This window comes from Citrus clementina, unplaced genomic scaffold, assembly GCF_000493195.1.
Source record: "Citrus clementina cultivar Clemenules unplaced genomic scaffold, Citrus_clementina_v1.0 scaffold_7, whole genome shotgun sequence".
NCBI lineage: Eukaryota > Viridiplantae > Streptophyta > Magnoliopsida > Sapindales > Rutaceae > Citrus > Citrus x clementina.
This window is the reverse complement of record NW_006262075.1, coordinates 3,598,379-3,625,435: the sequence shown is the minus strand read 5'-3', so window position 1 is coordinate 3,625,435 and position 27,057 is coordinate 3,598,379. Positions and strand designations below refer to the sequence as shown.

Here is a 27,057-nt window from a genome sequence, read left to right as displayed (position 1 = left end):
TGTTAATTACTCTTTTTGCCCGATTTATTAATACTTCCTCCCTTTCTCTTTGTTGTTTTTTCCCTACTTGCTTTCTAAATTTATTTTACATTTGGGAAAAAAAAAAAAATAGGGGTCGGTCGATTTTTCAGCCCCTACTTTTTCAGATTTTAATTTAATTTAACTATCCAATTAATAAAACTGTTCGAAATCACTCCCTAAACCTACAAGACATAGATTTATAAACATGTTGATTTTTATTTGTGTGCATCTTCATTTCCATTGTTGTAATTATTTCAACACAAATTTTAAGAGGATTTAACATAATTTGGTTTACATTATGAATTTAGATTTAATACTGAGTTTATCTTTTTACTAACCTTTTAAAAATATATAATTGGTAGTTATTGAAAAAAATATAAAACTAATCAAATGTTAACCGTATATTTTTATACGTACACATGTGGCAGAAGATTATGAAGTGCTTGTTTGGTAGGACTTATCTAATGGTCATAAGTGCTTATTTAATTTTGTAAGCTATTATCATAATTTTTATTTTTTTGTTATTTTTTTAGTAGAGCTTTTAGAGTTTAAATAAGTTATTTTGCCTCTATCAGCAAAATCTCAAATTTTGAGCTTTTGGGAGTAGATGTTGAATTTTTTTTAAATGTTAAAATATTCAAAATATCCTCTACTTATTTGACAATCTTATTTTATCATTTTCATAACATAACTTAAAAATTTTACCAATTAAAGTAATTTCAGAGATTTTTAATAAAAACTCTTATTGACAACAAAACAATTAAAATTTGTTAGATAAAAGCTTTATTTGTAAAAGCTCTACTTGAAAAACTGTACTAAACGGAGCCGAATAGTTAAATACATGTCAACTCACATTGAAGTTTTGATTATGTCTTTTCCTTATCTAAACTCTTATGAGATTTTTAAAATATTATACCATGTGTTTTTTAGTAATAGAGTATGGTTAGAATTTTGTTTCTCGTATATTTTTATTTATTAATTATCAATCACTCATGAGAATTTAGTTTAAGAAAAGTTGAGAATATGAGAGAATTTTAGTCCCTTTTGTTTCACCATAATTTGCTTTCGAGCGTATTTTTTAAACTACTTTATTTAGTGGGCTACTTGAATTCAAATATTGGAGGAGGTAATGGATAAAAAATGAAATTGCGCTTTGCCCAAAAAATTATAATTTTTAATTTTTAATACAAATTTAGAGTCTTTAATCTCATGCAATTCAATGATGGTGGATTTACATCATTAAATGTTATTTTAACTTTTAATATTTACTATTATATTACATAAAACTATTAGCTCAAAATTATGAAAAAAAAAATTAGATTGAAATAGTGCCCCCCGCCGCCCCAGGGCAAATAATATTTAAGGCTACAAAATATGGCTTTCAAAATTAATTATGAGTAAAATTCTCCTTTGTTGAAGTTGATTTTTTAGATTTTAGAGACGATCTATGAGTTGTCGTTGTGTTTATCGAGACTAATTTAACAAATATTTATTCATATATTAATACAATTATGAAAAAAAATTAAAATAAAGTCTATAAATATGACTTTTGTATTATAATATTGGTTTTCTATTTGGACAATGATACTGAATCAATGCCCTATATTTTGAAAGTCCCTAGAAGTTAATGTACACAGTACGCAGCAAAAGATGGGTGTATATATTATTTGCATTTTTGGTTGGTACAGTAGGTCCAAAATTCATTGCCTGTGGACGAGTCAAAATACCTTTTTAAAATTTCAATTCAAATGATAAACAAATAGAATAGGAAAGTGTCCCCTTATTCGAATCTATGGACTATATGAAATTTGCGCTTCAGTTCATTATATATAGCTAAAGCTTGACCCAAAAAGATAAGCAAACAAGTCTTCAAAATTTATGTGTACCCGTCCTTAAAATTTCCTTAACTATAACAATTCAGCAAAAGAAAGAATCATCAATCAATAAGCGAATTTCAATTATCAATGGGTTTTTGATCTAGTAGGAGAGTCTTTGCATTTATAATAGTGAGAATAAGGGTTCGAGTATTTATAAAAAATGGTTCGAGTCTCTATAAAAATATTATGAGAGTCAATTTCAATTTTCTTTCAATTCTCAAATATTAATAATAATCTTATATAATCGAGCAGAGAAAAGAACTCTATAAGACACCGACGTATTATTTATGGACTGTCTCAATAATTTACCACTCAAAACGAAATCTTCCGTGATCAATTGGCTCCATCTATTGAAATAGTTTGATGGTGAACGTGACCTCTTCAAGACATTACCTTTAGGCTCTTGAATTCTTTCGGATATTTTATTTTGTCTGCGAGTAGTTGCATAGATTGGACTGCGGGAGATTATATAGAATTCCATAATCCATAATGTTGATGTTACCAAAAGAAATTTAAGTCGAGGCCTAAAGAAATGCGAATTAAAATTTCACCACCCCTGTAAACAATTTGTGTCATTGGCAATTCTCAATGTTTGGCCGAGTAATGTTTATTAAATACTATAAATTCAAATCCTAAAGGAATACCGGAACAGGGTCTAAAAATGGATATGATGTTTTGTCTCACTCTCCTACCTTTTAACAAGAATAAATAAATAAAATTAAAATTAAAATTCTGCCATTTGCATAAATATCTATTTAGCAAATTAAACACACATTTTCCCAATCGTTTAAGCAATGCCGGCATTAAATATCAACGCCCAACGGCAGGATTGTTTTCCACAAGAGTCGTTTTCTTTAACATTGTCGTTGTCATGATCTCTTTTTCACTAATTAATGCCAAAATAATCAAATCTCAAAGTCTTGTATTTTTATGGCTTATGTATTAGTTAATTTCAATTAAACATGTGTAATTAACTTAGGTTAATTTATTGTGTAATCAACCCTTGCTCCACTGAACGGTTTTTTATCTAAAAGATGATGACAACTAAAGCAACAAACAAAAGGTTCCTGCATGCAGTGCAGCGGCAGCATCTGGAAAAGCTTCGGAAACCTGCAAGTGCCAAAAATGTGAAAAGCAGGAGCTGCAACAGAAGGATTTCATTTTACAGCGTCCAAAGATATGAAAAGCAAAAGCTTACACGAAACCTATTATTATTCTTTCCTTTATTATTGTTAATTATTTACATAGTAATAGTATCATTTCTTTTGAGAGGGACTACATAATGGGCGTCGCCTACATATAAGCTTTTTCCCTCATTTTCCGATGACTAATTTGATTTTCCTGTGCAGTTCTGGTTTCTGCATCAACCCCTCTCTCTCTGTCAGTCCATAAAAGTAAGTTTTGCTCTTTTCCCTTTCAATTGCCTCTTTCAGCAATACGTGTGTATATGATTATTTATTTGTACTGTGTCGTTGCCATTTGCCAATGCCAGCCACGTTAGAGGTAATTAAACTTTGTATTTTCCAGCGTATAAAAAGGCTCGAGATGCGGAGTGGGGAGAGAGAGATGGGTGTCATTTCAAATTGATGGATGTGGGATTGTGAGTGCAAGGGCAAAGCCAAGGCTAAAGAGGAGTCTTGACTCTTGTCCAGCTCCAGCCAGTATCCAAGTATCCGACTCTCAACCTTTTTCCCCCCCTTTTTTTCCCCCCAAAGTTTAAAAACAGAAATAAAGTTACACTAGATAGTTACCTGCCACTTTAATTTATCATTACACAGTTGTGTTTTTATTTTTTTTTCCCCTTTCGCATTTGCTTTTACATTTGGGACTTTTCCTTTCTAGTTGAATGAAGCAAGCTCATGCGCAATTTTTCTATTTCTTGAATTCCTAACAAAACAATACCACCAAGATCCTAAAATCTGCTCCTCTGTCTTCGTTAAAAGTCAATTTCTGTTCAGCACTCTTCCCATAAACACGCACACAGATCAAAGTTTTAATAATGTTTGCATCATTTAAGTGCTCGACCAGGTACTAACGGGCCTTTGGTCCAATTGGAGAAGCCTTGCACTTACAATGTTGAGTGCAAGAGTTCGAACCTCCATAAGAGTATTATAGAGGTTAATTTCAGTTCTTTCTCAATTATCAATTAATTGAGTGGAGACAGTCTCTCCCTTACGAAATGTGAGTGGAGCAGGCACCCCTCGAGTATTAGAGAAGGTTTAAAATATCTGGACATATACTTCAGTGTCTCGAATATTAGAGAGGGTTAAAATATATGGGTATATACTTCAGTGTGTCAATGTATGGTGGTAGTCCCAGTTATACAGTATGATTGTAAATATTAATTGTAATATTTGATGTAATGTCAGTAATATCTATATATAACAAACTTAAAAAAAAAAAAGTGCGCGACCAGGTCACCGGCTACTAACAGACTGCAAATGTAATGGCAAAGAAATATTTGGCACTTTTACATTTCTTTTCACTTTTGCTTATTAGTGCCCCTGCCCATAAGAAAACAAAACGGTAATGGTGTGATATTTGTCGTTCGTTGTAGCTAAGTTTTAACATCAACCCACTTCTTAGATCTAAAACAATCAAAATTGGGCTCACTCGCTAGCCTCGGGCAGGCCCGGAGAACCAACATACGCAACAACTTTTCATGGGTACATGAACATCCAAATGAATGACTGATTACATTTTTTTACAGGCTTATAATACAGTTGGATGGGAAATGATGAGAAGCCAAAAATTGTACACACAGTCACACCCCCCCGTACACACACAACACCAAAAAGGTAAAAAAGAAGGTTAATGGCAATTATTTACCTTCCACTGGCAATTACATTATCAATTGATTAGCAACTCGAGGAATGCTCTTAATGGATGTTCTTACAAATGCCCACGTTGAGAAATCGACAAACTCTCAAAACGCTTTTGCCTACTGCCATCGGCTTGAGCAACAAGTCATTCCATTCCATTAAAACCTGTAATAATTAATGATGATGATGGTGGTGGTGACGGCCTGGCATCCATGCATGGCTTTGACTATATAATTCAAAAAGCCAAAACCAAACACATGATGATCAGTGAGGAAGTGGGACAACATCTCTGAGATCAATCATTTAACCTTCACAACTCTGTGTTACTCTAATTATTAATTTGGGGTTTTACCTTTAAATGATTAATCTATAATTTGCTTATACTTACACTCACACCTCTCTCTCTATTTATGATTTCAAAACTTAATTTGGATCTCAACTCCTTAAAATAAATTTTTTTAAAAGTTTCGTGTCATAATTTTATGTGAAACCACCTACTAATAGTTGAAAGACACGAGGGACTGTGTGTTAAAAAATTTAGAGTCAAATTAAATTTAATTTCTCACTTATTTTTTGCCCCGCAATATTTTCAAATTTCTAAACATGAAAGACAGACAATTAATTGGTTTGTGATTATATTCTTGTTCTCTCTCTCAATTATCATCCAAATTCTTTTCCTTTCTTTCCATTTTAATTTCTTCTCTGGTTTGCTGCCATATTTGTAACATGAGTGAAGACGAAAATGACGACAGTTGACGACGAAGTTAATTCTCTCTTTCTCCTCCCTCGGTGGATCACTTCTTATTATAAGTTGAAAGACTTTTTTTTTTTGGTCCCATCATGAGGGATATTTTTTCATTATCCCTTCCCCGCGGTCAATACTCTCGTAAATTTTGTTTGCAATTGTCAGTTTAATTTGTTGGAGTATTTGCTCATATATTTTATAGATTGTTCTAATTTATTGGCATTATGAAAGAATTTATTAAAATAAGGATTTATTGAGTAATTTCAGAAGATTTCCGTTGCATTAGTTCTTGGCTTCTGGGTTTGTACAATAAAAATATATTTGTTTGATGCTCGGAGTTATAACATGTTTGTTATGTGAACTTGGTTTTATTTTATGTTTCTGGTTGTTTATATTCCTGTGAAGTTCTGAAATAATCCAATCTACTTAATGTAAGCATGTTCATAACATCATGTGATCAATGCAAAATTGATGACATTACAGCATGGTAATTTGCAGAAATTGTGGAACCATTCTGCATGAATACACGTGGAGAATTATGGTCGTGTGACGCAGTTGGTGCACTGAAACTAGGTCCAAGATCAACTTTACAACACAAATTGAACATAACTTTCTTAAATAAAATAATAGTAATAATAATAACTTTTTGGAGAGAAGCTGAGAGTCCAAGGTAAACAACTAAGCGAGACTAATTAAACAAAATAACAAGATAGAATTTTGGGCCAACAGTACTTGTCTAACCTACTCATTGCTCTCGATTGACAAAGTTATAAGTTACACAACTTTCTTAATAGACGGCAATAGCGAGATAATGGGCAGTGATGGCAATACTGGGTCCATCAAGTTACAGGTGAAAGAGATGAAGATTGAGACAGAGAATAAAGAAGTGAGCTGCATACGAGGAGGAGGAGCACAGTCAGATGACAACCTTCTTCTTCACTCAGGTTACAAATATGGCAGATAATCTCAGTAACGAAGTGAGAGAACACAATAGAGTCAATTTAGGTTTGCCTAACGCACCAAAAGTAATGCAGCTTTCAAAATCTACCAAGCATGCATTAGTTAATGCAATGTTATCTAATTCCATGTGGCAAATATAAACACACAATTAGGGTATATTTGGCACACTGTATTAGCTGTATTGTATTATAATATATTACATGAGGGTGCATTACATTAAGTTATAATATAATATTATATTTGGTGTAGTATGGACTTTATATATAAAATAACCTCATTTTATATTAATGTTAAATTAAATTAACATTATTTAAAATATATTAATATTCTAAGGTTTTATTATTAATTTATGAAATTAAGTATCAAATAATTATTTTATATATTATTTTTTATAATATAAAAACTATTTAATAATATATGATTATTAAATAATAAAATATTACAATATTATGTTATATTATAAATTATATTATATTATAATATATTAGTTTTTATGATATATTATATTATAAAATATAAATATATTCTATTATCAAGTATAAATATATTATATTACAAAATAATGTAATATTAAATTATAAATTTATATTTATTTATTTATTTATGTCAAATGTAACTGTTTAATCTAAATTTAAATTTGGTAAACAATAGATTATTAAATAAAATTACAAATTTATTTTTGTTAAGGAAGCTCATCTTGCTTGCAGTACGATAAGCCAAACAGAAGATAAAACAGAGGATTGCAGCAGCTACAACACACGGTTAAAGATTGATGATTTGGATGTCCAGGTGGCACCTGGTGGTTATGTAATTACCAGCACACGTGAAGATTAGTTTTGATTAGTTAGAATTAGTAATCAGCTCGAGCTGCATTTTCAGCTGTGTATATAAATAACTATGTAATTAGTTTCGTACTATTTTCATTATGAAAGAATCAATAAAATTCAAGTGTTCTCTAAATTGAAATTTTCTTTTATTTTCTTGTTAACCAAACAGTCCATTTAACAATTTCAACTTGGTATCAGAGCCAGCTATGGCTTCAGTAAATCTTGCTGCATCATCTAATACAGTTCATAATGCCGCCATTAATACAAGCACAGTCACCTTCTCATTCAACACTCCTGTTAAGCTGGATCAAGCAAACTACTTAATTTGGAGATCTCAAGTTCTTGCTTCCATTCGTGGAAACAGACTTGAAAAATTCATTGATGATTCTGTAACTCCTCCACCTTCTCACATTGCTCAAAGAATTGGTGATGATCTCAGATCTGTTGAAAATCCAGAGTATGTCACCTGGAGATCTCAAGATCAGATGCTGCTTGGATGGCTTCTTTCTTCAATGAGTGAAGGAATCATCAGTCTAGTCTTCAGTCTAGAAACTTCACTTGAGGTATGGAAAGCTATTAAAGTTCAATTCGGTTCACAGTCTAAATCCAAATTGTTGCATCTGAGGTACATGATGAATTCGACTAGGAAAGATGATATGAAAGTCACTGATTTTTTCATTAAGATGAAGAACATAGCTGATAATATGGCTGCTGCTGGAAGTGCTTTAACTAATGATGATTTGATTCTACACATAATTTCTGGTTTAGGACCTGAATATAATTCTGTGGCTACATACATAACTGGTCAAATAGGAGTTGGTAAAATGGATGTGAATGAGGCTTATGCAATGTTGTTAACTCAAGAGGCTAGAATAGAGCAACAAGCACACATGCTTGCTGGTATGGATGTGAAACATAACTTTGAGGCAAATTTAGTCCAGAACAGAGGTTTTAAGAAAGGCTTTATATCTGGAGGTAAGAATTTTGGTGGTTATGGATACAATCCTGGTTTTGGTAATACTGGATATTATGGTTTTGGTGGCTATAAAGGAAATTCTGGAGGTGCTGGAGTCAATGGAGGAAATTCATCTGGTGTTAATTTCCAGCAAAGAGGTTATTTTAGTGATAATCAAAGAAATTGAGGGAACTGGAATCAGAATCCTGGTGGATATGGCAACTTCAATAATAACAAAACATCTGGAAATGTTAAACCTCAATGGAATGCTTCTAAACCTACTTGTCAAATTTGTCTTAAGACAGGTCATACAGCTAATATCTGCTGGAAGCTTGAAGAGTTCATTTCTTCAGGAGCTTATAAATCACCACCAAACAGGAATCCAAGGTCTGCTTATCTAGCAAACATGGAAGGTGCTTCAGATACCAACTGGTATCTTGACAGTGGGGCAACACATCACCTCACTAATGACATGAACAACATGCAGGTTGCTGAGCCTTTTGCAGGTATATCTAAACTTGTAGTTGGTAATGGTGCTAATTTAAACATTACCCATCTTGGTCATGCCACTTTAAAGATGCATGATTATAATACAAAAGCTTCATTCTCACTTAACCTGTACAATATGCTGCTGGTTCCTCAAATTACCAAAAATCTTATTAGCATATCCCAGTTAACCAAAGACAACAATGTGGCAATTGAATTCACTGATAAATTTTGCTTTGTGAAGGACAAGGTGAAGAATTTGATCATACTACAGGGCAAGGCTGACAAAGGTTTATACAGATTGCTGTTGATGTCACCCAATAAAACTCTTTCTCGAAATCATGTCACAACTGTTGAGTCAGCTACTCAAGTTGTTCCTTGTTGTGCAAATTTTAATGTACTCGTAAGCGCACGAATCTATTGTAGTGTAGATCAATGGTGACGAGTGTCGATCCCACGAGGAGGTGGATTTTAATTATATATAGAATTAATTTTGTAAATGGGTGGTTGGAATTATGGTGGAAATGATTTGGAATATGCTAAAACTTAAATTAAAATGGCGAGAATAAATTCTAAAACTGGAATTGCAATGGAGAGAATAAATTGAAGAGAAAATCTATTAAATTAACGTACTTGGGTATCTGGATCCGTATCAACATGCATCATAGGCTAAATAATCCGTATTAATACCAATTAAATCATGAGGGGGGAATCCACACCTCATGAACCACGCTCTAATCAATATGGTGCTAAGGGCTTATCGTGCCAAATAATAATAACCTTGTACTAGAGGGCCGGTGAAACCAAGGCGGTACTAGACAAGATTAGTATTATTTGTCGACGAGAAGTCAAAACATCCACAAAAACTAGAGGGGAAGAGAAAATAAATTTACCAAATAAAGCCCATGACACATGTTGAGACTTCACCTTTAACCCAAGCTTGAAAGAAAATTAGCCACTCATAATTGAACTAGGGGCAAAATGGGAATTTATTAAAATACGAAGAAAATACAAGATGGAGAGGGAATTACAGAAAATGGATCCCAAAAATGGATTCAGAGATATCAAATTAGGGGGGGGAGGCCCCCTTTTTATAGATACATGGAGTAAATCATGGCCATCGGATTAAAAACAGTTTGGACGCTCAGGATTGCGCCACGTCATCAGTCAACAGTCCACGTTTGACCACGCGGATGAACAGTAACACGGTTTGACCCGACTTTGAACAGTAACGCGGTTTGACCCGGATGAACAATAACGCGGTTTGGTTGAAAATAATCCTGTGTGATGCATGCACCGTACGCGAGATTTTTCGTCCACTGATATGCTGCCACGTCACCATCAACAGTACATAAGAATTTTAGTCCAACAGGATCGTGACACCTCATCAGTCAATGCCACATCATCGGTCAATGCCACGTCATCATCCGTCTATGTGAACAGTGTCGTGAACAGTAACGTATACAGTACCGTACACGTGAATAGTACCGTACATGTGAATAGTGCCATTTTTCCTTTTATGCTCCTCCTAAGGTTTTCGACCGTCCTGAGTTCAAAAGTGATGTCCGTTTTGCCGTCTGATCTCTCCTTTATTGTGAAATGACTATAATGCCCCTAAAATACATAAAATACTTAATTAAAATAAAGCACATGTAATTAAATCACAAGAAGGTTAAATATATAAAAGTAAGGGTTGTTAGTAAGACTTAAAATGTAAAATGACGGTTTTCTCCTTTATAAATATGCATTTTCTAATACTCAACACACCCCCCAACCAGCTTATTGCTAGTCCCTAGCAAATAAAGCGAAAACAAAATTCAAATTCAAAATAATTTTTTTTTTTTAATAGAAACACTCGTATTTATTCCATCAGATTAATGATAACACTCAAATAAAAGTATAAGCATTATCTCCAGTCTAAAGCAACATCACACCCACATCAACCATCCACATGAATTAGCCCAGTAGACTTTGTTTTAGCTACTCTCAAGAATGACATGTCAAACCCCAAAATCTCACTGGAAGTAGTGACACTCTCACAAATAAATTAATCCCAATAAAAATAGTCACTCCAATGAATGGTAATTGAGAGAGAAAATAATAAAGAAGTGATATCACATGCTCTCACCAAGATGAAATAAATATGCCCTCAGCTTAGAAATAATACGATCTCAAGTCAAATAAAATGTTAGTCAACCCACTTTATTTATCTTTCTTTTTTTTTTTTTAATTATGCATCACTACATCTTTTTAGCCCATATAACTAGTTTCTACTTCAAACTATAGTTCCCTAAAATCAAGAAGGACTTTTATTAGGATGAAACGTAGGCTAGGGACATGGCTAACAAAGAAGGAAAATAAGGAAAACAAAGTGTATGTTTGAGAAAAATGCAGAGAATTTTTTTTTTTTTTTTTTTGGAAGTTGCAAGGTGGATTTCACCTATTTTTATTCTTTTGAAACAACAACTTTTGTTTTTGTTTTTGTTTTTGTTTTTATTTTTATTTTTATTTTTTTTATTTTTTATTTTTTTGGCATAACTTCACTGAACAACATAATTATTTACATTTTCTCAAACATAAATAGGTGATGGAACTTATAAGACATCGGGTAATACTCCAAATCGGAGTGGGTCAAGATGATAAGTTGACAAAGAAAATGTTTTTTTTTTTTTTTTTTAAAGGCTCAAAAGGGTTAACTATGGATATTTAATAAAAGGGATGGCTAGAAAGGCTCAAACGGATCAAAGATGGCCTTTCCATCGTCTTTTAGGGCTCTGAATAACCTTCCATATCTACTAGTTAGATGGGCCTCCAAATGTAGCAACACACTCTTTTTTCTTTTTCTTTTTTCTTTTTTTTTATTTTACAATTTTTTTTTAGGGTTAACTCAAAAGTAATTTAGAGATCGTGTATAAAATAATAAACTGCTAAGCTGTATAAAGAGTGGGCAAAAGGGTTATTCTCCAAGAAAAATAATAGGCTCAAAAACTCACTTGGTACTTATTATGACATGTTCATTCCTTCAAGCAACTCATATATGTCTCCGACATCAACATGTAGAGTAGCAAACATAATGTAACATCACTTAAGACCAAAGATAATACAAATACTAAAATTTAAAATTAATCATGTCACCCAATGTTAAAACAAATCACACAAAATTTTTTTTTTTTAAACAACATTCTACCCCCCAACCTATTCTAAACATGAAAGGAAAATATGCATGCAGAAATGTGAAAATGATGCATAAAAACTAATTAGAAAAGTTACACGTAAAATGATAGAAAACGAAAATGATTTTTTTTTTTAAAGAAGATGCGTTTCTAGAGGAACTACACTCCATATTCAGCCATCTTCGACTCAAAAGTTGGAAAATGTATATTTATAGAGGAGAAATTAAAAAGAAGAAAAATAAACATAAACACATAATAAAGAAAAAGAAAATGTCTGAATTTTTTTTTTTTTATAAACGATGAAGATGCGTTTCTAGAGTCACTACACTCCATATTCAGCCATCTTCAACACAAAAAGTTAGCAACAGTTAGTTTCTACAACAAAAATTAGTAAAAACTTAACCAAAATTCTACAATTGTCGACTATTCCCTCCCCCCAACCAGAATGAAACATTGTCCTCAATGTTTGAAAGGAAAGAAGTAGAGTTTAGAAGACATCACCTAGGTGGTGCAACACAGAAGAAAATATTTATAGGCGGAGAGTTAAATCTAATTTGTACTTCTTACTGCTGCTACTGTTACCATCATTATTTGGACGCTCCAACACGAAGGTCCAGGGGTCTGGCTCCGGTCTATAAGCTTGTAACAGATCAAGTAGCTCATTAGCAGTGTGAGCACAAATAAAAAGTTTTTTCACATTAGCGGGAATGAAATAGTTTTTTATTGCATGGTTAAGAAATGCGATAAAGCCATCATAAAAGTTATTGACATTTAACAAACCGATGGGTTTCTGGTGAATGTGTAGATGGGCCCAAGATGCTAGTGTCATAAGTGCCTCTAGTGTTGCAAGATCTCCTGGAAGGAAAATAAAAGCATCAACATAATTAAGCATTTCAGTTATTCTTTCTTGCATACCTGAGACGACTAACTCTTCTCCAGTTGATGAGTCAGACGAACTGCCCAATGGTTTTAGGACTCTTGGGATGATGCCTAACACTTGACTTCCTCTGATAAAAGCTGCTTCTGAGACCATTTTTGATAACCCTCGATTACCTCCTCCATACACCAAGTGTAATTTTCTCGCTGCTATGCTTCGACCAATGGCTGCCTCAACGAACTCTTTATGTTTGCCATAGGTAAATCCAGAAAGCACACAAATGTTCTTGAATTGTCTATTGGGAGTAGCTGCCATTGTGATACTTCTCGAAAACAATTTGTGAGTGCTTGACAAAAAAGAAATCACATTTAAGAGTCTCGGTGATAGTGGGTCATGGTTGTGTATGAGGTAATATGTTAGTGTCAAATAATGCGTAAAGCACGTGGCTCGCAAGTCAAAAAGAAAACAGTAAAAAGGAAAAAGCAAACAGTAATAAAATTATTAAAGACAATAATGCAAACAATAAGACAATAGTGAAATAAAATAACAATAAAGTAAAAGGATATTTACAGGTAGTTGCGACTGTGGCTCACATCTTCCTCTGGTTTTACGTCCAGAAACGGCTTGAACGCCCTCTATGGGTCGAGGATAGGCTTCCTATCCAGTTTTCTTATAAACTGGCAAACAGGGTCGTTTATAGTCAGATTCCCGAGACTATATCATGCATGCTCTTTCTGGAATAATGGCCATAACTGGAGAATCGCTCCTTGCACATATCCACTGGGATGCGTTTCAAGAGACAAAAGGATATCATCCAATGACTCCTTATTCAAGCCATCCCTAATGAATTGAATCTTATCTTCCCTGTTATCAGACATCATTCCTAAAGAACATGGGTTTTTATTGCAACTCATTCTGGCACACTTATGACAAGCAACAGAAATTCTTCGCGCTCGTCGTTTTCTTGCATAATTTCCTTTACCACAACCAGGCATGTATGCAATAAATTTTGGAGGTAACTCACCTGCCGATCGTACTTTATCCTCGATTAACCAACGGATGTCAGCAGGTATGTTATTCCTCATGAGTAATCGCATGCGTTCGGACCGAGCTTTATAGATCGTAAGGAGGGCATTATGAGGAAGTGAAGGGAATCGCTTGTGAAGCTTCGCTAGAATCTCGTTTCTGTCCATACCTTCGCCTCAGAATATCAGTTATTATGGGAAACTGAAGTAACCGACTTGATTGTCACGGAGTACCGTTATCCGCCACTTCACCGGGGTAACAAACTAAAGCACACAAAAAGAAAAACAAATTAAAACACACAAAGAAAATTAAAATCGTCCTCTTATTGAATTTACCTCAAGCTCCAACTGGATGTCGTAAACACTTCTCTCAATGTCTCGGAGTTGGCGTTCTAAACCCTCAACATAGGCTACTAACTCTGGTGGTTGTAGAGCTCAAATGCGTTGTGTTTTACAAAATTGAATTTGTCTTTTGAGATGAGTTTTGACACGTTGAAGTGGTTTAAGAATGTTCAGGAGGAACGGTCTAAGTAAGGTACTCATGATTAAAAACGATAAGAGAAAACTTAATGGTAAAATAAACACACTTATGCAAAAACAATTTCAATTAGCAAAAGAATAATAATAAAAAGAAAGAAAGAAAAATCAAATCAACGAAAAGAAAAAAAAAATCAATTCAAATTTGGTGGGTCACTCAAATTTATTTCGGTGTCTTCTTCATGTGGTTGGTACTCTAGATATGGCTTTAATCTTTGACCATTAACTTTAAACGTGACATCATTCTTTGGGTCTTTAATTTCAATTGCCCCATGTGGAAAAACAGTATGAACAATAAATGGGCCAGACCAACGAGAGCGTAACTTACCTGGGAATAGGTGCAAGCGAGAATTGAATAAAAGCACTTTCTGACCTGGAGTGAACGATTTTCTCATAATTTGCTTATCATGGAAGACTTTCATTCGTTGCTTGTAAATCTTGGCATTTTCGTACGCGTCATTGCGAATTTCGTCAAGTTCTGCCAGCTGTAATCTTCTTTCTGAGCTGGCTTGCTGCATGTCAAAATTGAATTTCTTGATGGCCCAATATGCACGATGCTCGAGTTCCACAGGTAGGTGGCAAGCTTTTCCATACACTAGCCTGTAGGGTGACATCCCAATCGGGGTCTTGAAAGCCGTTCTATATGCCCATAATGCATCATCAAGTCTTAATGACCAATCTTTCCTGTCTGGCCTCACCGTTTTTTCTAATATGTGCTTTATTTCTCGATTGGATATCTCAACTTGGCCACTGGTTTGCGGATGATACGGAGTTGCCACTTTGTGTGTGATTGAATACTTTGTCAAAAGAGCTTTGAATGCTTTGTTACAAAAGTGGGCACCACCATCACTGATTATCGCTCGTGGGAATCCAAAGCGTGAAACAATGTTGCTTTTCAAAAATGCTATCACCACCTTGTGATCATTGGTCCTACATGGAATTGCTTCTACCCATTTCGATACGTAGTCAACAGCAACCAATATGTATTGATGGCCAAAAGACGGGGGAAAGGGTCCCATGAAGTCGATACCCCATACGTCAAAAATCTCAACCACTAAAATTGGATTTAGTGGCATCATGTTCCTTCGTGTAATGCTCCCCATTCGTTGACACCTATCACATGAAGAACAGAAAGTGTAAGCGTCTCGAAATATAGATGGCCAATAGAAACCACATTGTAAAACTTTAGTCGCTGTTTTCTTAGCGCTGAAATGGCCTCCACAAGCTTGTTCATGGCAGAATGAAAGGATATTCTGAATTTCACTTTCTGGGACACATCGTCTAACAATTTGGTCTGCACAATACTTGAACAAATATGGGTCATCCCAAAAGAAATTCTTTATCTCTGCAAAGAATTTAGCCTTATCTTGCTTGGTCCAATGCTCTGGAAGTTTACCTGTAACAAGATAATTAACTATATCAGCATACCAAGGTAATACTTCCACACTCATTAATTGTTCATCTGGAAATGACTCATTTAATGGTAATTGTTCTATAATTGTGTCAAAATGGAGACGAGAGAGATGGTCCGCCACAACATTTTCTGTCCCTTTTTTATCTTTGAATTCCAAGTCAAATTCCTGCAAAAGTAACACCCAACGAATTAGTCTAGCTTTTGCATCTTTCTTTGTGAGAAGATATTTAAGAGCAGCATGATCTGTGAACACAATTATTTTACAACCAATGAGATAAGATCGAAATTTTTCCAATGCAAACACTACTGCTAGCATTTCTTTTTCAGTAGTTGAATAGTTCAACTGTGCATCATTCAATGTCATACTAGCATAGTAAATAACATGGGGAATTCGATCAACTCTTTGTCCTAATACTGCTCCTACTGCATAATCAGATGCATCACACATGAGCTCAAATGGTAAGCTCCAGTTTGGGGCCTGAATGATGGGTGATGATGTCAACAACCGTTTTAATTTTTCAAACGCCATAAGACATGAATCATTAAAGATAAAAGGTACATCCTTAGCAAGTAAATTGCATAAGGGTCTAGAAACTTTGCTAAAATCTTTAATGAAACGTCTATAGAAACCAGCATGCCCAAGGAAAGATCTTACTTCTCTGACTGTTCTGGGTGGAGGAAGATTAGAAATGAGATCCACCTTGGCTTTGTCAACCTCAATACCTTTGCTCGAAATGATGTGACCGAGAACAATACCTTGTTTTACCATAAAATGGCATTTCTCCCAATTTAATACCAAGTTCTTCTCGACACATCTCTGCAAAACTAGTGTTAGATGATGTAAACATTGATCAAACGAGTCACCAAAGACAGAAAAATCATCCATAAAGACTTCAAGAAATCGTTCAACCATATCAGAAAAAATGCTTAGCATGCATCGTTGAAATGTAGCAGGTGCATTACATAATCCAAATGGCATTCTTTTATATGCAAATGTGCCAAAAGGGCAAGTGAAAGTAGTTTTCTCTTGATCTTTTGGTGCTATGGGAATCTGATTATATCCTGAGTAGCCATCTAGAAAGCAATAAAATTCATGTCCTGCTAATCTATCAAGCATTTGATCAATAAATGGTAAAGGAAAATGGTCTTTACGTGTGACAGAATTCAACTTTCTATAATCAATGCATACACGCCATCCTGTAGTCACTCTAGTGGGTATCAATTCATTATCAGCATTGGTAACTACTGTGACTCATGACTTTTTAGGGACAACTTGTACAGGACTGACCCATGAACTATCAGAAATGGGGTAAATGATACCTGTATCTAATAGCTTAAGGACTTCAGTTCTAACCACTTCTTTCATATTAGGATTTAACCGACGTTGCATTTCCCTAGTAGATTTAGCATTTTCATCAAGGTGAATGTAATGCATGCAGTCTACTGGGTTTATACCTTTAATGTCTGCTATGGTCCATCCTAATGCCCCTTTGTGCTCTTTCAAAACATCCAACAACTTACCTTTTTGTTCGTCATTGAGGGATGCTGAGATGATTACCGGTAGAGTACTTTCTTCTCCCAAAAATGCATATTCCAATGTGTTGGGTAATGGTTTGAGCTCGAGTTTCGGTGGTGATTCTGATGATGGGATGAGTTTCTTCTCTGATGGTGCTAGTTGTTCAACTCTTGACTTCCATTTATTAGTGTCCATAGATGGTGCTGAGTCAAGCAGGGCGTTGACCTCATCAACCGATCTGTCAATATCAAAATCAAAACCAAAGTGAGTTAAACATGTTTGTAAAGAATCATCACTAAGGTTTGAAACAAAAGTATCATCAACTAATGCTTCAATTAAATCCACATCAACAATTCCATCATCTGCACTGTGAGGTTGTTTGGCAATGTTGAAGATGTTCAGCTCCATAGTCATGTTGCCGAAAGACAACTGCATATTTCCAGTCCTGCATTGAATGTGAGCATCCGCAGTTGCCAAGAAAGGTCGGCCTAGAATAATAGGGATGTGCTTCCTTGAATCCTGTATTGGTTGAGTGTCAATTACAATGAAATCAACAGGAAAATAAAACTTGTCTACCTGGATAAGCACGTCCTCCACAATACCACGAGGTATTTTCGTGGACCGATCTGCAAGTTGTAACACCACTGGAGTTGGGTGTAATTCTCCCAGTCCAAGTTTCACAAACACAGAGTAAGGCAATAAATTTACACTAGCTCCTAAATCCAACAAAGCATTCTCAATTGTGTGGTTCCCTATACTACATGAGATAGTGGGGGAGCCTGGGTCTTTGCATTTTAAAGGAATTTTATGTTGGAGTATAGAACTAACGTTTTCTGTTAAAAATGCCTTCTTTTGAACATGCATGTTTCTCTTTTTAGTACACAAATCTTTAAGAAACTTGGCATAAGATGGAACTTGCTTTATAGCATCAAGTAAAGGGATGTTAACACTTACCTGTTTGAAGATTTCGAGAATCTCACCTGTAGATTTTCCCTTTTTTCCTTTCGCTAACCTCTGAGGAAATGGAGCTTTGGGAACGTATTCTCGTGGGTTGGCTTCTTCTCTCTCCTCCGGTGGTGAGTCCTCAACGTTTACAGGTACAATTTGATTTTCCTTTGTCACCGGCATCTCCACTTTGTTGTCGATTTCTTTTCCTTTTCGCAAGGTCATTATTGCTTTGACCTCTCCATGCTGCTGTGGTGAACTGGTACTCGCTTCATGCACTCCTTTAGGATTAGGCACTGGTTGACTTGGAAATTTTCCTTTCTCAACAGTCATTGCCAAGGTCTGAACTGAAGAAGCGAGTTGTCCCACCATCTTCTCGAGGCTTGAAACTGATTGAGCTTGTGAGTTGAAGCCCGCTCTCAATTCATTTCGTAGTCCATCAATGGTGCGGTTCTGTTGCTCAATCGTGGAGTGAGTAACATTCTTGAAATTTTGGAATGCATCCTCCCATGGTCTGGGTTGAGAGTAGTTCTGATTCTGATTGAATGGTCTAAATGGGGGCTGAGAGGCTTGAGGAATTTGTTGCATTGGTGGAGCTGGAGCTGCTGGTCCATTTTGTTGGAATCCTTGAGACCATGAAAAATTGGGGTGGTCTCTCCATCCAGGATTATATGTGTTGGAGTATGGGTTGTAATTCGATGGTTTTCTCATTACACCTATGGCATTGGCTTGATCTGAGTATGAGTCATGGTCATGTGGTTCTGTTGATTTAACAGTCGATAACGATGCTATTTGTCGAGCAAGACCTTCAACCATCTCCTTGACTTCTTTGATTCCCGAAGTTGACTCGCCAATTTGAACCTCATTTACTCCCTTAATTCGTCTAGTATTCCTGAGTGATCGACTCCGTTGTTGGGAATTATCCGCTTGTCGCTGGAAGAATTCCCAAATTTCTGATGCACTTTTTGACATTAGCTCTCCTCCACTTGTTGCCATTAGCCATTCTTGCACATTCGGCAATAATCCCTCCAAAAAGTATTGGCATTGGTGCCATTTCTCGTACCCATGATGTGGACACTTCAAGAGTAGCCCATTGAATCGCTCCCATGTTTCGAAAAATTGCTCGTCATCTTTCTGGGTAAACTCCGAGATTTCCCTGCGAATAGCATTGGTTTTATGCACTGGGAAATATTTATTTAAAAATTTTGTAACCATTTGTTCCCATGATGCAATGCTATTAGCAGGCAATGTATTAAGCCATGAACGAGCTCTATCTTTTAAAGAAAATGGGAATAGTCTAAGTTTAACATCATCGTCTGAAAAATTTTCATATTTAAAAGTTTGACAAATGACATGAAAATCGTTCAGATGATTATATGGATCCTCATTTTCTAGGCCATAAAATGTAGGGAGACAATTTAACACACTAGGTTTTAATTCAAAACTCCTAGCAGCTACATTTGGGTATCTTATGCATGACGTGCTCAAATTAGCTAAGGGACTAAAATAGTCCTTAAATGGCCTCTCCTGTGGTGCTTGTAAATCCATTTTATTTTTAACGTGTTTGTGTGTGCGAAGTGTTTTTTCTAATTCAAGGTCTATAGGTTCAAGATTAGGTAATAATGACCTACGACCATGCATGCAAAATAAATAAAATAAAAATAAAGATGCAAACAAAACAAAAAATAAAGATGGGAACAAAACAAATAAAAATAAAGAAGAGGGAGAAATTACGATACTAACCTTATTGCGCTATTACAACCTTACTATAAAAATACACAAAAACAAATATGTGAAATAAATTAACTAAAAATAAATTAATAAGATAAACAAAAAAAAATTACAAAGAAAAATAAATTGAAAATTAAATTACAGAATTTTACAGAAGAGAAAAAGAAAAAAAAATACTAACCTTTAAATGTAGATTCACTTTTTTTTTTCTTTTTTTTTTAATAATAAAAAAAAATACAAGAAAACAAATAAAAGAAATTATTCACAAAAATTAATTCTATGAATTAAAATTACTTACCTCCCCGGCAACGGCGCCAAAAACTTGTTGTGCAAATTTTAATGTACTCGCAAGCGCACGAATCTATTGTAGTGTAGATCAATGGTGACGAGTGTCGATCCCACGAGGAGGTGGATTTTAATTATATATAGAATTAATTTTGTAAATGGGTGGTTGGAATTATGGTGGAAATGATTTGGAATATGCTAAAACTTAAATTAAAATGGCGAGAATAAATTCTAAAACTGGAATTGCAATGGAGAGAATAAATTGAAGAGAAAATCTATTAAATTAACGTACTTGGGTATCTGGATCCGTATCAACATGCATCATAGGCTAAATAATCCGTATTAATACCAATTAAATCATGAGGGGGGAATCCACACCTCATGAACCACGCTCTAATCAATATGGTGCTAAGGGCTTATCGTGCCAAATAATAATAACCTTGTACTAGAGGGCCGGTGAAACCAAGGCGGTACTAGACAAGATTAGTATTATTTGTCGACGAGAAGTCAAAACATCCACAAAAACTAGAGGGGAAGAGAAAATAAATTTACCAAATTAAGCCCATGACACATGTTGAGACTTCACCTTCAACCCAAGCTTGAAAGAAAATTAGCCACTCATAATTGAACTAGGGGCAAAATGGGAATTTATTAAAATACGAAGAAAATACAAGATGGAGAGGGAATTACAGAAAATGGATCCCAAAAATGGATTCAGAGATATCAAATTAGGGGGGGAGGCCCCCTTTTTATAGATACATGGAGTAAATCATGGTCATCGGATTAAAAACAGTTTGGACGCTCAGGATTGCGCCACGTCATCAGTCAACAGTCCACGTTTGACCACGCGGATGAACAGTAACACGGTTTGACCCGACTTTGAACAGTAACGCGGTTTGACCCGGATGAACAATAACGCGGTTTGGTTGAAAATAATCCTGTGTGATGCATGCACCGTACGCGAGATTTTTCGTCCACTGATATGCTGCCACGTCACCATCAACAGTACATAAGAATTTTAGTCCAACAGGATCGTGACACCTCATCAGTCAATGCCACATCATCGGTCAATGCCACGTCATCATCCGTCTATGTGAACAGTGTCGTGAACAGTAACGTATACAGTACCGTACACGTGAATAGTACCGTACATGTGAATAGTGCCATTTTTCCTTTTATGCTCCTCCTAAGGTTTTCGACCGTCCTGAGTTCAAAAGTGATGTCCGTTTTGCCGTCTGATCTCTCCTTTATTGTGAAATGACTATAATGCCCCTAAAATACATAAAATACTTAATTAAAATAAAGCACATGTAATTAAATCACAAGAAGGTTAAATATATAAAAGTAAGGGTTGTTAGTAAGACTTAAAATGTAAAATGACGGTTTTCTCCTTTATAAATATGCATTTTCTAATACTCAACATTCCTCTTTCAATGTTTTCTGCTGTTTCTTCAGATTTGCAAAATAAAACTTCATGTTCATACACTGTCTCAGCTGTATGTATGAATCCTAGATGCTTGTTAAGTACTTCTGTTTTGCATCAAAGGTTAGGACATCCAAGTTCAAAAATTTTAGATCATGTAATCAAAACTTATCCAGCCTTGAAGGCAATCAATAGAAGTAAATCTTTTGAATCTTGTGATGCTTGTATGATGGGAAAATTACATAGATCACATTTTCCAGTTAGCTTCATCAAAACCAGCAATCCTCTAGAACTTCTACATACTGATTTATGGGGACCAGCCCCTGAACTTTCTTCACAAGGCTATAGATACTATGTAAGCTTTGTTGATGACTTTACAAGATTCACCTGGATATTTCCATTAAAAACCAAAAGTGAAACTCTCTCTGTCTTCAAAATCTTCAAAACTCATATTGAAAAACAGCTAAACAGATCCATTAAATGCCTACAATCTGATTGGGGTGGTGAATTCAGATCCTTTGTTCATTTTCTTCATCAAGAAGGCATTACATTCAGGCATTCTTGCCCTTACACACATAACCAAAATGGAACAGTAGAGAGAAAACATAGGCATATCACAGAACTTGGTTTAACCTTGCTTGCACAAGCAACTTTACCCATAAAATTCTGGTGGGACTCCTTTCATACTGCCACCTACATCATCAATAGATTACCTACTCCTACATTATCCATGAAATCACCCTATGAAGCTATCTTTCATTTGAAGCATGATTACAATTTTCTTAAAAGCTTTGGCTGTTCCTATTTTCCTTTTCTCAGAGATTATAACAAACACAAATTCTCTTTTCATACTTCCAAGTGTATATTCATAGGTTATAGCCCTCTCCATAAAGGATATAAATGTTTGCATCCTTCTGGAAAGGTGTATATATCTAGTCATGTTCTTTTCGATGAAAATTCTTTTCCATATTCATCACTCTTTAATCAATCTTCTTCACAACAAAACACTCCATCTTTTCAATACAATCTTCTACAGACATATTCTTTGCCAACATCCAACAGCAATCTCAACACCTTTGAAGCTGATGCTACAGTTACTGATCTCATTTCTCCTTGTCTAGATACAAATATTTCATCCAGTTCACTTACTACAATATCTACATTTCCATCTTCAAATTCACAAAGTGAAAATACATCCCACTATCCATCATCTTCAACTCAAATGCCATTATTTCATTCATTTACTCCTACTCCAATTCCAAATTCTCAAATCAAAACTAGAGCTTCAACTCACCACATGATTACCAGAGCAAAGGTAGGCATCTTTAAACCTAAGGCTTTTGTAACTTCTCACAACAGCCTTGAACCAAATACTCCTTCTGAAGCATTATCAGATCCAAACTGGAAAGCTGCAATGCAAGTTGAGTATGATGCCCTCATCAAAAACAGAACCTGGAGTCTTGTACCAATGTGTTCAGATTTCAAGGTTGTAGGATGCAAGTGGGTATTTCGAACTAAATATAATACTGATGGATCAATCTCCAAGCAAAAGGATTCCATCAAACTGCAGGGGTGGATTATTCAGAAACCTTCAGCCCTGTAATTAAGTCCTCAACAGTCGGAGTTATTCTAAGTTTGGCTGTGATGCAAGGCTGGAAGATTAGGCAAATTGACATCAATAATGCCTTGCTCAATGGAGATTTAACAGAAGATGTATACATGACACAACCAGAGGGTTTTACAGTTAAAGAGGGTTATGTATGCAAGCTCAACAAAGCTCTTTATGGGCTTAAACAAGCTCCAAGAGCCTGGTATGACAAGCTGAAACACTGTCTTACAACCTGGCATTTCTTCAATTCTAAAGCAGACACTTCCTTGTTCATTAAGCATGACACCAAATGGTTGATTATAGTTTTGATTTATGTCGATGACATCCTAGTCACGGGTCCTGATTCTTCTGTTTTGGAAGAATTTGTTGCTAAGCTAAGCAAGGTGTTTGCTTTAAAGGATTTGGGCTTGCTTGCGTATTTTCTTGGTGTGGAAGTGTGTTATACACATCATGGAATGCATCTTTCTCAAACCAAATACATTAAAGATCTGTTAAGTAGAGCTTCAATGCAAGACTGTAAGGGAACTGACACACCCTTCAGTACAGGTCTTAAGCTAGAAAGGCAAGCAAAAGGACCTTTGGGACAGGAATTTGAAAATCCAACTCTCTACAGAAGTATTGTTGGAGGTCTCCAGTACTTAGTGCTAACAAGACCTGATATTGCATATTTTGTACACAAACTCAGTCAGTATCTGAGTTCTCCCACAATCCAACATTGGTTAGCTTGTAAAAAAGTTTTAAGATATCTTCAAGCTACCATTACACATGGTCTTTATCTGCAGCAGGGGGGATCACTTGGAGTTACTGGTTTCAATGGCTATTCTGATGCAGATTGGGCTTGTGATATTGATGATAGGAAGTCCATTGGAGCATACTGCATTTATCTCGGTAACAATCTAATTTCTTGGTCCTCAAAGAAGCAAGGAGTTGTAGCAAAGTCCAGCACAAAGAGTGAATACAGGGCCTTATCATCAGCATGTTCAGAACTTTCTTGGCTTCAATCTTTGTTTTCAGAACTGAACTTAGCTCAGCTGCCTACTTCAGTGCTATGGTGTGACAATCAAAGTGCAGGGGAGCTAGCTAGAAATCCTATCTTTCACTCTAAAACCAAGCACATTGAATTAGATGTGCATTACATCAGAGATAAGGTTCTTAGCAAGGCATTAGAAGTAAGATACATTCCCACTGAAGAGCAAGTGGCTGACATCCTCACCAAGCCTTTATCTCTACCAAAGTTCAGCTATTTCAGATCCAAGCTCAATGTCATCAACAGACCATTGAGCTTGAGGGAGGATGTTAAGGAAGCTCATCTTGCTTGCAGTACGATAAGCCAAACAGAAGATAAAACAGAGGATTGCAGCAGCTACAACACACGGTTAAAGATTGATGATTTGGATGTCCAGGTGGCACCTGGTGGTTATGTAATTACCAGCACACGTGAAGATTAGTTTTGATTAGTTAGAATTAGTAATCAGCTCGAGCTGCATTTTCAGCTGTGTATATAAATAACTATGTAATTAGTTTCGTACTATTTTCATTATGAAAGAATCAATAAAATTCAAGTGTTCTCTGAATTGAAATTTTCTTTTATTTTCTTGTTAACCAAACAGTCCATTTAACAATTTCAACTATTTTTATCTGTTAAATAATAAATGATTAAATAAAATTTAAATGATTATACTTAAAATATAAAATAATATTTTAATGTAAGCTGATGGATTTGAAATTTAAATGATTACAATTTTGAAATTTGAAAAAAAAAAAATTTTTTAGTGGACTAATGTCGTTCGTAAGGCTTTTAGTTATTTGATTGTCAAGTAATGCTGCGATTTTGCAGTATTGAATTGAGATTTGAAAAATAGAATTGAATTTACGGTGAATAAAAATAAAGAAAACGAGAAAAAAAAGAAGAAAAATTAATGCAGAAAGAGAGGGTACTTTTTGGTATTCTGAGAGCTGTATAGGGCGCATTTCGGTTTGACGTGCAACTAGAGAAACAAAATACATATAATCTAGAGGATTTTTTCTTGAAGAGCTTGAACTTCTAGCTCTCACATTAATTATTATCATTGAACAAAGCGAAACTAGGTAGAAGATAACAAACAATAATATGGTCAATTAATCTTTTCCATGCAGTTGCAAAACATATGCATGGATGAGGCGTCGGTAATTAAGCAGGACACTGAAATCCTGCGGGCGGATATTTGCGACAGTCGTTGACAAGTACTTGTAGAGAGATGGGCACGAGAAGATTAATGAGATTCAGAGCCTCAAGTCTAATGGCAGTGCAAAGACATATTGCAGCATCCAAATCTGCTAGCCCTTGCAGCAATGGGCAGCATTTCTCCTTAGCACTGTCACTAAGACCAATGTGAATTAACCCACCTAAAACATCAACACATGCACCGAGTTTGAGAGCATCAATGGGACAAGTTTGTTGTTTTGGTGGTGGTGGTGGGTATGTCACACAAGGTGGCGGTGGTCCATTAGGCGGCGGCGGGTTTACAATCGGTGTTGGTGGTGGCTTGACAACCGGTGGAGGAGGCGGAGGCAGAAGGGCCGACTTCACGACCGGAGGTGGTGGCGATTTCACAAACGGAGGAGGAGGTGGCGGCGTCTTAGGGACCTGTGAAGAAGGCGGTGGGGGACAGTTTGATGTCTTAGAAGCAGGGGGAGGAGGAGGAGGGTTATTTGAGCAGTCACAAGCTAGAGATGTAACCAAAGTGCCCAAGTTCAAGAGTAGAATAAAGGAGCTTGCTAATTGATATTTTCCCATCATGAAATTTTTTTATAGAACTCTCTAAAGAGATTTGCTTGCTAAGTTGGGAATCTGAGAGCTGTATAGAGGAAAAGTTTTATTTTTAAATTTTTATGATGAATTTATTTTAAAAAAATAAGTGTGAAAATAAATTTTTTGGTTCAAATAACTTCACCCAATTTAGAAATATCTACCATAAAATGAAAATTATAAGTTGGAATACAATAAAAAATTATATAACTAATCCAGTAAACATATTAGTAAATAGGATCAGGCTACGGTGCAACAGTGGCACGGTGCCATTGTTGCACCTAAGGGGAATCCTAGTAAATACCGATATTTAAAGAAAAAACGTGACGGGCAAAAAAGATTAAACAAACAACACCATTGTTAAAAATTTAAAATTGCGGCATAAATCATTAACTTTTTCAGTGTAATTTTAATGCACCGTAGAACTGTAGACCACAGAAAGAGGTTTTAAGAAGATAAGAGGAGTTTATTTTTATTTTTATTTTAAAAAAAAAACCATAATAGAGGAGCGTGAATAAATTTTTGAGGGAGGCCGACCCAATCGTATCCAAAATTTCATGTCTCAGCGGTCACTCACCTAATCAATGGCTATTTTACTTTTCAAATATCACGTTATAAAAACTTGCTCGCGTTCCGGGGGCCATATGACTTGGTCAAACAAATTATCGCGTTCACGTTACTGGGCTTTCTGGTCTCGAGATTTGGTTGACCAAACTGCAAAGATGAAGATTAATTTATGAGGTAGGTACCTTTCCAGTTCTCTTCCAACACCCCCCCCCCCCCAACAACAAAAAAAATAAAAATAAAAAAAGAAAAAAGAGAAAAATAAAAAAAAAATGAATTGACGTCCCTTTTGAGTCTTTGACAACGTATTCTTGGACTGTTGAAGATTTAGCATCGTCGTGGAAAACTCCTGTTGCCGTTGAACCATTATTCGTAACCTCCTTTTACCACTTGTCTACTTTTTAAATCTTTGGCTGTTGATCTCCACCTTCTTGCATTTCTTTTGACTCGACTCGAAAATGGTTTTTTTTTTTTTTT

At 35.3% G+C, this 27,057-nt stretch overlaps 1 protein-coding gene and 2 non-coding genes across 3 annotated transcripts; 2 read left to right on the top strand and 1 right to left on the bottom strand.

Moving 5' to 3' along the window:
* Positions 1-7,974: 7,974 nt before the first annotated feature.
* LOC112097067 lies at positions 7,975-8,111 on the top strand. The gene has a single exon (XR_002904725.1). It is a non-coding gene; the product is annotated as a small nucleolar RNA Z247 (small nucleolar RNA).
* An 11,129-nt stretch (positions 8,112-19,240) lies between these two features.
* Positions 19,241-19,344, top strand: LOC112097101. The gene has a single exon (XR_002904758.1). It is a non-coding gene; the product is annotated as a small nucleolar RNA R71 (small nucleolar RNA).
* A 5,824-nt stretch (positions 19,345-25,168) lies between these two features.
* LOC18035752 (36.4 kDa proline-rich protein) lies at positions 25,169-26,059 on the bottom strand. Its single transcript, XM_024180902.1, has one exon. The coding sequence runs from the start codon at positions 26,005-26,007 to the stop codon at positions 25,399-25,401; it is 609 nt and encodes a 202-aa protein (XP_024036670.1). The 5' UTR covers positions 26,008-26,059; the 3' UTR covers positions 25,169-25,398.
* Between the last annotated feature and the right edge of the window lie 998 nt (positions 26,060-27,057).

What these genes read in the sequence shown, in the direction of transcription:
- LOC18035752 (XM_024180902.1), bottom strand. Translation starts at nt 26,007, where the DNA reads ATGATGGGAAAATATCAATTAGCAAGCTCCTTTATTCTACTCTTGAAC.